The sequence below is a fragment of the Helobdella robusta genome (genome assembly GCF_000326865.2).
Source record: "Helobdella robusta unplaced genomic scaffold HELROscaffold_42, whole genome shotgun sequence".
In the NCBI taxonomy this organism is placed as follows: domain Eukaryota; kingdom Metazoa; phylum Annelida; class Clitellata; order Rhynchobdellida; family Glossiphoniidae; genus Helobdella; species Helobdella robusta.
In genome coordinates, this window is record NW_008704981.1 from 1,365,442 (window position 1) to 1,379,088 (window position 13,647).

Sequence of the window (13,647 nt, forward strand, 5' to 3'; positions counted from 1 at the left end):
GTTGGCACAGTCAAAGAATTTCACAATTCTGATTTTTGTCAAATTTCACAATATGCTGGAAACATTTTCACATTAATTTTGTTGAAAAAAAGCAGAATCTGTTGAAAAAATTTATATCTTTTGCGCAAACTTTGGCTATTAAATCAACTGCCTATCGCATCAAAGGTTCCCTACTCTTAAAATATCCAGAACCCAGAAACATTCAATTGATACCACTACCTCCCTGAGCAATGTATCTTCCAACAGTTCCACTGTCCCACACATATCTGTCACAACAAATCTTATACGAATGTGTGTGTGTTTGTGTTTGTATGGCCTATGTATGTGTGTGTTGTGTTGGTTGATATGTAGTGTATGTGCGTGTGTGTGTTTGTAAGTGTGCGCGCGTGCAAATCTATGTAAGAATGCTTAAAACACACACACACACACACACATAAAATTTCATAAATTAAATTTTGCCATAAAAAGACATCTAAACATTCACCATTAATTATATTTAAAATGTTCATTATGGAAATAAAGATGATAGAAAGCAGAAAAAAACAGCAGCAACAATAACAACAACAACAACAATAACAAAAACAATAACAATGATAATAATAATAATACCAATTGCTGCAATGATGATGTTGAATTAAATTAATATAATGACGGTGATGTCGTAATGAGTTCCTCAGTGGAGAAAATTATGACAATCATGAAAATATTGATAATAACAACAATAACATAATAATAATAATGATGATGATGATGATAATAATAAAAATAATAACAACAGCAATAATAATAATGTAGGCAAAACATAGAAAAAAGCAACTTTGTGCTATCTTACGTTTCATTTATATTGCTATCATTAATCAGCAATATCTATCCACTTGAGGCTTTCAGAAAATAATAATAATAATAATGATGATGATGATGAACATGATGGTGATGATGATAAGAATAGTGATGATAAGGACGAATGACGATGATGGTTGTGGTGATGATGACAATAATAAACCAGGTTCACATCTCGTGTTTTCTACAAATAACTGACAAAATTATTTACTTTTATTTTTTTGGTCACTAAGTGCTGCTGTGATTTCGAAAAATATGATTTGAAAGAGAAAGAGAGAGAGAGAGAGAGAAAGAGAGAGGGAGGGAGGATAGAAAAAAAGAGAGAAAAAAAGCAAGAGAGAAAGAGAGACAAGGAAGAGAGAGAAACAGGAGAGGAGAGTGAGACAGAAGAGAAAGAGAGAGAAAGAAAAAGATAGATAGTAGAAAGGAGAGAGGGAGAGAAAAATATGTCCTACCTTTTTCAAAGGTATTTTAAAGATTTTAATTCTTCCTCAATTGATGTTGTTATAATGTGGTCAAAACACAACCGTTGTAAAATGATACATATATATAAATTAATAAATAAATTGTAGAATGAGGATGATAATGAATTTTTTAATATAAACATCTAATTTTAAAAGTTAATTTTTTAGGCCATAAATTCGCGAAGCATCTTATATTGTTGGTTAGCAAAAATGTGATTTTCGTTAGTTACTGAAATGAATTTATGAACGTGCAACGCTGCTGCGAAGTTAGAGTCGTAAAATACTATTTTACCAAATCTTCATATATGTAGGAATTTATCTGTGTGTGCGTGTGTGTGTATGTGTGTGTGAGTGGTGTGTGAATGTTTAGGTGTGTGGATGTGTGTGTATGATTGTGTGTGTGTGTGTTTATTTAGGTGTGTATCAGGCGTATGTATGTGTAAATCTGGTTTATATGTGTGCAGTGCCTATTTTCTAAACATATGTTTATCTTGTTTGTTCATTTAACCTGTGTCTATCAGTTTTCTGTATATATGCGTGTATTAGCAACAAGTCGGTATCTTTCTCTTTTTTACTCCTCTCTCTCTCTTTTTTTTCTCGCTGTCTTGCTGTCTTTTTCGGTTTGTCTCTTTCTTTCATTATGTGTGAATAAATATGTGAGCAAAAACTTAGACGAGTTTGTGTTTGATGAGACGTGCGTTCATGCGGTTATTGAATGACGTCTGGGGTTTGGGTTTTCTTTCATTTTTGTTTAGTTTCAATGGTTTTTTACTTGGTTGAATAATTTTTAATGCATTTAAATATGTTTTTAAAAAGTTTAAAAATGTTTTTTTTTATTATCGCGATTTTTTATTGTTTTAAAATATTTTTGATTTCCATACTTTTTTCACTTCTGGATTCGAATGGCTGAGTATTTTCTGGAAGTTTTATTTTATTTTTTCTCATGTTTTTGAAGGAAATTTTCAGGTGAAAAAATAAACTCCGGATCCGTTTTGGAAGGGCAATATCTCCTCAATTAGGCCGCTCAAATTCAATGATGTCTGTTTCATTTATTCTTCTGTTCTAAAAATGATTTTTTGTTAATTTTAGCAACAAATATTAAATAAGAAAAAGCAACATTCTAGACTAGAAATAAAAATATTCGGTTAATATTAATTTTAAAATATTTAAAAACGTTTTCAATTTGCATCGGTGGTTTAGTTATCAAAATTTTTATGTAAAGCATGTATTTCGATTTTATTACCCCTTAGCCCTTGTTACCCCTTGGTGCATTATCCAATTCTTATGTTCTGTTCTACTTTGTTCCATTTCCGATTTGCAAATTTTTTCACTTTTTTATTTCTATTTTCATAAAATAAAAAAAAATTATTATTCGTTTATTTTGTTTTATTTTTGGCTGCTGTTTGCGAAACAAATATCGCACGTGTCCATACATTCATTTGCACACATTAATGAAATTGCGATGTCCGGTGATATACATTATTTACAATTTCAAAATCTACCTACCTACCTATCTACCTACCTATCTACCTATCTACCTACCTACCTACCTACCTACCTACCTACCTACCTACCTACCTACCTACCTACCTACCTACCTACCTACAAACATATGCTTGGCTCGCCTTGAGACGCATTTTAAAATGCGTGTCTGTCTGCGTGTGACAGCATGCGTGTTTGTGTGTATGTGTGCTGTTACGTGTGTGTGAATGTTTTCGAACGCAGGCCTTTGTTTGGGTTGCGTTCGATCACTTGTCTGTATGAGCTCGTCTGTGTCAGTGTCCATTTATCATTAACCCAACATGTTTAAAACTTAATAACCATTGAATCAAAACAGTGATGCAAATAAGAATGGAGCGTTAATTATTCAATCAATCAAAGGATTGCATTATCTCTTCCTCGTTTCAATTTCTTCTTCTTATTCTTCGCATTATTATAATTCAATATGTCCTGCTTACTATTATTATTATTTTATTATTATTTTATTATTATTATTATTATTATTATTATGAATGAGCGGATCAATCAGTCAGCCAAAAGATGGTCTATTTAATGTTAAAGCGTCCTTTATAGAAGACGCCAGAACCGAGAAACAATTCTTTCTAAAATCTCATCAACACGCCAGCCGACAGACGGACAATAGTTTCTCACTCTTTTATTTTATTCCTTTATTACCTTGTCAATCAATCCGAGGAGAATTTTTTTTTATACTTTTCTCCTTTTTATTCTGTTATCAAATTTCAATCCATCCATCGCCACTTGCATTGGTGATGGATGGACGAACGATTGGACAGACGAACGAAAGAAAAAAAACGACAAAATAAAAGAAAGAATTGTAAGAATGAATGAATGAATGAATGAATGAATGAATGAATGAATGAATATAAATATAAAAAACCGAAATGGTATAAAATAAAATAACAACGAACACAATAGAAACAAACATGTTATATAACAAGCCGTTAAATGTTATTTTTTCAAATCAATCAATCAGTCGAAAGCATCATTATTCAATCAGACATGTACAAATGAAAATTCGCTGTCTGTCGCATCGATATCTCATCCAAGCGTACATTCGCAGTAAATTATTAAATGGAAGAAAAAAATGGAAAAAAGTAAAAAAAATTAAAAAAAGTTTTTATAAAAAAAGAAACAGTTTTACGGGATCGCATTTCACGAGTGCTAATTGTTGTTGACGAGGAGAGTGACGAGGATGATGATGATGATGAGGAAGATGAAGATGGCGATGACGAAGATGAAGATGGCGATGATGATGACGAAGATGAAGATGGCGAAAATGTAATTGAAAACCACGATAACGACGGCGATGATGACGATAATGACAACAGTGATGGAATGATGATGATGATTGGGATCGAGGCAATGATGATAATGATGGCGATGAAATGATGATGATGATGGTTGTAAAGATGATGATGATGATGATAATGGTGCTAGAGGTAATGTTGATGAAAGTGGATCACTTAACTGAGTTCCCTGTGTACTAATCTGTCATTAGAATAATGCTGGATTGACGATTACGCTGACGACAACGACGATGATGACGATGATAACGATTATGATGATGATGCTGACAATGGTATGATGATATTAGTGGTAATGATAAAGATATCAATGATGATTGTATCACAATTTTATTACAAAAACGGATTACGTTGATAGCATCATGATGATAAAGATTGCCAAAGGTCTGATGAGAATGATGGCGACAATCATGGATCTCTATGTTATCGAATCCGGCCACTGTCAGAGCAGCGCCATGCATTTTACCGCTACACCATCGCACTTATCAACTATAACGAAACTGAAAATTGCATTCCAGATGGTAATGAGTGAGGTTGATCATATTTGGTTTGGAGATTTTAACCAGGAAAAAACACGACAACACATGCGTCTTGTCAGTGTTAATATGTACAATTTCATTTTTTTCAATATTTTGGAATTCTGCAAAAAAACTAAACAAAACAATATTTTTTTCAATTGCATTAAAAAATTCATAAAAGAATTAAATCGTTTTAAATGTAAAACATCGAGATAAAAATTAAAAATAAAAATTTGTGTGTGTGTGTGTCTGAGTTAGTGTATGCATGAGTTAGTGTGCATTTGTTGGTGTGTACAAGTATGTGTCTGTGTGAATATGTTTGTATATATAAATTTATATGTTTGTGTGTGTAGTGTATATGTGTGCGTGAATGTGTACATGTGTGAGTTCGTGTGTATGTGCGTGCGAGCGTTTCAAAGTAATTTTTTCAAGTGAGGAAGTCCATTTGAAATTATAAAGTTATATACATGGACGAGAGATTCCAAAGAAGGGAACAAAAAACAAAAAAAGAACATAAAAAACACATAAAACACACAAAACACACACAAAAACAAATTGAAATTAGACTACATTGGAACATTTAAATAAAACCAATAAATAATTAAAACTAATAGAAGTACAATAAATAGATAATTTAATTATTGAATTATTTAAATTAAATAAAACAGCTGAAGTAAACGAAAATTCATTAACTAAAATCTCAATTCGTATTAGAAATGGCTTCAAAAAATATCAACAACACCATAAGAGTAATAGAAAATGATAACAATAATAATAAATAATAACAATAATAATAAAAAATAACATTAATAATTAATAATATCAATAATAATAATCCGATACATCGTTATAACAACTTTTAAAACGAATAACAAACAATTATTAATAATATGAAGATATTTACTACAATTAATACTATTATTATTATTCTTATTATTATCGTTAAACATTAATCTTATTCTAAACTTTAACTTTTTTTTCATTAATTTTTCATATATCTATAAAACAATGTTATCTTAAGTTTTTATACATTACTCATTTCATTCAAGTTAACAATTTTTAATGAAGAGATACACCCCTAAATAGTACACACACACACGCACACACACACACTCACACACCACACACGCACACACACACACACCTATTAAGCAAAAGGTAAAGGCATTTGGGATAGTACCAAACTTTGACAAGACCTCTGTGTAACGCGCACACAAATACAGACGGAGAAGAATAAGAATGGAATTAATAAATAACACGATAGGAAAGAATTATTGATTAACTAATTATGAATTAACTAATCATAAATATTATTTCATTAATTATTAAATATACGATTGTGTAAATTATGGAGAGATATAAGACAAAATCGAACGAAATTAAATAAGATATTAAGAAAAACAAAGAATAAAATATTAATTTTAAAATTCGCTGGGTTTTTAAGTTCAGATCATTGTCAAATTCTGCTACATACATTTAGTGCGTCAGTTAAATTTACTCATATTGTAAGTACTTGTAATATTAACGTTATCATCATCGTCCATGTTATCATACCATCCTTCCTTGCATGTTATCATACCATCCTCATCGTGCAAATCATCATCATCGTCGTCGTCTCCATTAACATCCATCACAATTGGTCTAATGAGGAATGACATCCATCAAAATGACGTCATCGTTAAAATTTTCAAAATCATAATCGTCATTGTCGTCGTCATCATCAGCAGCAACTGTAGCAGCAGCAGCAGCAGCAACTGTAGCAGCAGCAACAGCAGCAACTGTAACAGCAGCATCTTTTTCATCATCACCATCATTCACATACACATCATTTTTTTATGCCTTCATTGGCAGCAATATTACTGATATCATTATCATAATTTATCCGTCATCATTATTAGTATAATAAAATATATATCCTTATTATTATTATCATCACTTCATCACCACCATTTTTTTCATCATCATCTTCATGGCCATCACCATCTTCATCAGCAACTCCATTGCCAACTTTCTGTTCCTCTTCTTCTCCACCATCATCATCTTCATCATCATCTTCATCATCATTTTCTTCATCATCTCCATCACCGTCATCCTGTTCCTCATCATCTTGATCCTTTTCGTCATCATCTTGATCATCTTCTCTATCACCATCATCATCTTTACTGTCATCGTCCTCATCATTGCATCTCTTCGACGTAATTATTTGGAAAATAGCCTTTCTGTTAAAATGTAATATCAATCAAACTTACACGCTATATCAAATAAAACACACACACAAACACCCACACACACAAACACCCACACACACACACACACACACACACACACGAACTATTCGATACTCTGACAGCTACTACTTCTATTACTACTACTACTACTACTACCACTACTATTACTACTACTACTACTACTACTACAACTACTAGCACTACTATTACTACCACTACTACTACTGTATTAATAATGCTGCTGCTTATACTTCATGTACAACTATTACTACCTACTACTTCAGCTACTACTACTACTGTTACTAGTACTACTATACCTATTGTAGCTACCACCACAACTACTACTGCTACTGCTAATACTACCATTTCACTGTTAGAACTACTATCATCAATTTACAACTAATATTTTTATTAATACTACAAATACTGGAACGAATTCTACTACTAAGGCTACTACAAATATTACTAAAAATACTGACAACAACACAGCCACAAGAGCCACAAAGACCAGGCCACACGCGACGTCAAAACAAAGTAACATATGACGCCCAAGACTAATATTAAAAGAGCGTACATTTACACATAGCAACACTTCAATAGCCATCACATCACTCCATCAATCATTTCCAGACTGCAGCGGTTTTAATAGTTTCACTAGAGTTACTCTTAGTATTACAAATGGAACAGTTTGTCAGTGAAAACATTTACAAACATCCACAAACATTCAAAAAAAATTAACAAACAAATTCAGAAAAACGAACAAAACATTATAAACATACAAAAGTATACAGAATAAAATACAAGCAGACAAATGTGCAAACAAACAAAAACATACAAACATATAAAAAACATACAAAACATACAAATACATACACAACACATACAAAAACATATAAACACATACACAAAACATACAAAAACATTCAACTACGACATCATGCAATGTTGTAACCGATTCAGTGTCTGTCGAATTCTGATTTTTTAAAGAAAAACAGTTAAACAAAACAAACAAACAAAAAACAAACAGACAGACAGACAGAAAGAAAACAAACAAAACAAACAGACAGACAAACAGAAAAACAAACAAACAAAACAAAACAAACAAACAAACTTTATCTCTAAGCATCCCTTTCCACCAGCCACAGTTCTCTCTCTTGGAAATGATCTCGATGACGTCACCCTCCTCGAACGATAACTGGTCCGCCCCGCTTGCCGAAAAGTTGTAAATGGCTCTGCATAGTTGCTTCTTTTTAACTGAATGAATGAACGAACGAACGAACGAATGAATGAATGAATGAATGAATGAAAGAATGAATGAATGAATGAATGAAAGAATGAATGAATGAATGAATGAATGAATGAATGAATGAATGAATGAATGAATGAATGAATGAATGAATGAATGAATGAATGAATGAATGAAAGAATGAATGAATGAAAGAATGAATGAATGAATGAATGAATAATTAAATGAATGAATGAAAAGATAGACGTACGAACTAATAATTGAATGAATGGATGGATGAATGAATGAATGGATAAGTGAATAAACGAATAGATGGATGGATGAATTAATAAATGAATGAATAAGTGAATGAATGAATGAATTGACGTCATCATCACCTAAGTCCCCCTTCACTTCGGAATAGACTTGCTTCAAAGGCATAGTTATATTTGGAAAAATTTCGTGGAGACTGTTCGCTCTGTAGTAGACGATCAAATCCTGAAGTATTGAAACGAAGCAGGGTATTATTATCACCACCATCACCATCGTCATCATCAACATCATCATCATCAACATATCATCATCAACACCACCACCATCGTCATCATCTCCATTACCACCACCACACCGGGACGTTCTTGAAAGAGATGGCGGGTTTGAGGTTGTACTCGCGTCTCTCCGTTTCATTTATCTTTATGTGCCGGAGAGTTTCACACCTGGAATGGTGATGACGACAATGAAGATGATGACGACGATGATAAAGATGATGGTGACGATGATGATGACGACTAGGATGATGATAATGATGATGATAATTTACTACAACGACGATGATGATGATGATGATGACGTCACCAAAAAACCGACTTCATGCTAATGACGTATCTCTTCTGCTCTTCAGACCACCTCACCAAAAACGTTCCTGAAGTTTAACAAAAAGTTTTAACAACCTCCGAAAAATAATTTTAAATTACTAATATATCACTTTTTTGATATTTTTGATATCTATTTATTTAGATATATATCAATTGTATAATGAATTTTATTCATCGAAAGCAATGTTTTTGCAAAGAGACCACTTTAAACACCCGTTTTCTGAAGATTTGTTGCTTATTGATAAATAAAATTTTAAAATAATTATAATGCAATGATAAATTGAATGATAAATTGAAATAAAGTAAAAAAATAATTACAAATACATGTAAGTAAAAACATATGTATATATAAAATAAAAGTAATAGTAAAAATAAAGTTAGAGTAATTTTTGAATACGAACCATCAGGCATATTTTTCAATATTTTGTTAGCTTCCTGTCTGCTACTTGCAGTAGAAAACCTAATGAAACAAACAAACAAACAAACAAACAAACAAACAAACAAACAAACAAACAAACAAACAAACAAACAAACAAACAAACAAACAAACAAACAAACAAACAAACAAACAAACAAACAAACAAACAAACAAACAAACAAACAAACAAACAAACAAACAAACAAACAAACAAACAAACAAACAAACAAACAAACAAACAAACAAACAAACAAACAAACAAACAAACAAACAAACAAACAAACAAACAAACAAACAAACAAACAAACAAACAAACAAACAAACAAACAAACAAACAAACAAACAAACAAACAAACAAACAAACAAACAAACAAACAAACAAACAAACAAACAAACAAACAAACAAACAAACAAACAAACAAACAAACAAACAAACAAACAAACAAACAAACAAACAAACAAACAAACAAACAAACAAACAAACAAACAAACAAACAAACAAACAAACAAACAAACAAACAAACAAACAAACAAACAAACAAACAAACAAACAAACAACAAACAAACAAACAAACAAACAAACAAACAAACAAACAAACAAACAAACAAACAAACAAACAAACAAACTGTACAAACAAACAAACAAATAAAGAAACAAACAAATAAAACAAATGAAGCCACTTAAATTATCATCAAATCACAAAAAAATAAACATCAAATTGTGAAAGCCATCCTAGAAAACAATCAACATACCAGACATGAGATCTAGGATCGGAGTTTCGATAGTTGTTGGGATCGGGAGCAGGTCTCCGTATCCTGGGTGGTTCAACGGGTTGCGCTGCAGCTACGACATTAGGGCGGTTCGATTTCGACTGTGGCGGTTGTGGTTGGGGCGCAGGCGAACGCTGATTTGGAGCAGCCGATTTACAGAACTTTGTGGTAAAACATTTCAAACGAAAATTTACCTTAATTTCATGTCAGGGTAATAACAAGAAATAACATTTCCTTCAATTAGTAGATTGTATAATGAAGAGTAGGAAATAAAGGTTAAAAGGTTAAAGGTCAATATCTGTAGAAATGATGATGAAACTTTAAAAAAAAACCTAAATAAAACTTTAATTTGAAAAAAATTAGCCAACTGTATTAGCCGGTGCAGTTGCCTTGCTGAGACATTCTTTGTGGACAATTTTTTGCGTTTCTGTGAAAATTAAAATATAATATTTAAATTTAATTAAATTACATATTTGGATATTTAATAATTAACTTTAATTTACGTCAGACAGTTTTTTATTGCAACAATTTTATAACAAGTAATTAACGGACATTTACCAGTTGAGAAGAATGGAGAAAATTTTAATAGCCAACAACAAAAACAACAAAAAATAACGCTAACACTATAAAGGCAGCTACACCAGCGTCAACATTAAAACAACGACATCAACAACAACAACATCTGCAACAACTACAACAACAACATCAATAACAACAACTACAACATCAACAACAGCAAAAAACAACAACTCTTACAACATCAACAACTACAACATCATCAACAACAACAGCAAAAACAACAACAAATCTATACCAAGATAAGGACAACAACAACTACAACTACTACTACAACAAAAACTACAACAACATACTTTTGCACCGATATCCCTGGCTAAGTAGGCCTCTGTAAAGTGGAACAGAATTTATATAAGCGGCTAGAAACAATTTTACTACTTCTGCTACTACTTACAACAACAACAACTATTGCTACTACTACTACTACTGCTATTACTACTACTAATGCAACACTACAATTACAACAACTACTCAAACTATCGCTACTACTACAATAACTACTACTTCTACTGCTACTAATAATAATATTACTACTGCTGCTGTGCTGCTACAACAGCTGCTACAGCTGCCACACACCTGAGCAGCTTTCCACAAACAGTGCATGTGGTAGCTTCATGGAAGGTTGTGAGGACGAAGTCGTGGTTGTTGTTGTCGTGTCCGTTTGGCAGTAAGTTGTCTCTGAGTTGGTGATGAAAATGATGATGGTGAACTTTATGATGAAAAATAAGATGGTTATGGTGAAAACGATCATCTTTATTGTCATCATCGCCGTCAAGTTCATCACCATCGTAATCACTGTTATCATCATCAGCAGCAGCAGCAGCATCCATTTCATCCTCCTCATCATTATCATCGTCATCGTCATAAAAATTTTACCCACTTTACAATTTCTAGGAAAGTTTTAAGTTTGGTGATTTGTTCGGCTTTCTTGGCGCTGATGTAATAGACGTCCCCTCTATCGCCAGACTCTGACAACTTGATCGCCTGAATACCCTGAAATCGTCATTGTCATCATCATCAAAGTCATCCTCATCATCGTCTTCCTCATCGTTATCATTGTCGTTACCATCAGCATCTTTATCACAGTCATCATCACCATCAATGTCATCGTCACCATCATCATCATCGTCGTCGTCATCATCGTCACCACCTTCTCAACCGGCCCATTCGAAATAGTACATTTTTCCATGTCCATGACTCCTTTGTATTCATACTCGCTCTAATGAACGTATGAATGAACGAACAAATGAATGAATAAATGATCGAACAAACAAACGAATGAATGAATGAATGCATAAATGAATGAACGAATGAATGAATTGAATAAATGAAATAATAAATAAATTCATAAATTAAAAACTGAATAAAGAAATTAGAAAAGTTTTTTAATTGGTCAATAAATAGAATTATATTGTTCTAACACTTTAACGCTCGTAACTACCAATACCGATATTATAACTTCAATAACCTCTATATATTTCCAAAACCAGTGTTGTAGCTTCCAACGATCATTCCAACAAGACGAACCCAACTGCTTCAAACGCAAACTTTGTTGAACGTTTATTCGAATGCCAACAGTAATAGAAACACTAAACTGATCCAAGTAACTACATAAATCACAGTTACAACTTCGCTTCAAACCTCCCTACTGACTTTGCTACTCCTTCTGCTTATAAAGCCTCTCTTGTATGAAAAGATTCTATTGTTTACAATAGATTGACAAATAGCGAAGGGGACAAATATAACAAGATGACAATCATAGCGTAATTATACCATTTAACAAAAGAATGAATGTTATAACGAAAAAATAAAATGAATCCTTAGTAATTAAAATAATCACATTGCGGACGGGTTTGCAGATGATGACAACTCTGTCGAAGAGGAAGACGTATCTGAAGAAAAAAAAAATCAAAATCAAATCATTCGCGTGCTGATCAATCAAGAATCAACCAATCGGTCAATCAATCAATCGATCAATCAACTATACAATCAACTATTCAATCAATTTATCAATTAATCAATCATTTAACAAAAAACCAACCAACCAGCCAGCCAACCAACCTACCAACCAGCCAGCCAACCGACCGACCACCCGACCAACCACCCGACCAACCATCCAATATCCAATCAACCAACCAACCTACCTACCAACCCCTACCAACCAGCCAGCCAACCAGCCACCCAACCGACCGACCACCCGACCAACTATTCAATCAACCAATCAACCAACCAACCAACCAACCTATTATCATATGAGGGCTTGGGTTCAGACACGCACTTAACTTTAAATTCGCCATCGAAGTGTCGTCTGCCATATACTTCTAATTTGCATTTTTGATCTGGGGACTTGATGAAAAACATTTTGGAAAAAATTAAAAAAAATAAAATTAATAAATGCAGGAATAAATATGTTAAGTATTCTGTCAATTATGTAATTATAATATTCCAAATAATCTCAATTAAAAAAATAATTTAAAATCTTTTAATAAATTAAAAATAAACTTATTGAAAAAAAAAAATTTTAGAAGCTTTTAAATGAGACAGTTTTAATTTGTTCATTAATTAATTGAAATTTTAATTAATTAATTTGTCATCATCTTTATCGTCATCATTATCACCATCATCTCCATCATCATCTTCTTTTACTCCTTCAACATCACCATTTTTAATACCATCATCATCGTCACCATCTTTAATATCATCATCACAATCATCATGACATCAATTTTCAAAATTTTATCAAAAGTGTAGAAGGAGAACCACTAACGAAATACTTCCTTATGTCAACGATGCTGAATGGAATAATTTTTGAAATCATAATTACTATAAATCATTATTATAATAATTAACCTTAATTATTGAAATAATTATCATCCTTTTGATAACTATTATGATATCATATCACCG

At 32.1% G+C, this 13,647-nt stretch overlaps 1 protein-coding gene across 1 annotated transcript; it reads right to left on the reverse strand.

Annotated features, from left to right (window-relative positions):
• Positions 1-6,541: 6,541 nt before the first annotated feature.
• On the reverse strand, positions 6,542-13,101 carry HELRODRAFT_193115 (hypothetical protein; the record flags this gene model as incomplete). Its single annotated transcript, XM_009025606.1, has 13 exons — positions 6,542-6,862; positions 7,987-8,129; positions 8,499-8,598; positions 8,729-8,816; positions 8,968-9,022; positions 9,377-9,435; positions 10,147-10,325; positions 10,533-10,591; positions 11,037-11,068; positions 11,317-11,418; positions 11,621-11,733; positions 11,891-11,959; positions 13,024-13,101. The coding sequence occupies 13 exons, from the start codon at positions 13,099-13,101 to the stop codon at positions 6,542-6,544; spliced, it is 1,398 nt and encodes a 465-aa protein (XP_009023854.1).
• Between the last annotated feature and the right edge of the window lie 546 nt (positions 13,102-13,647).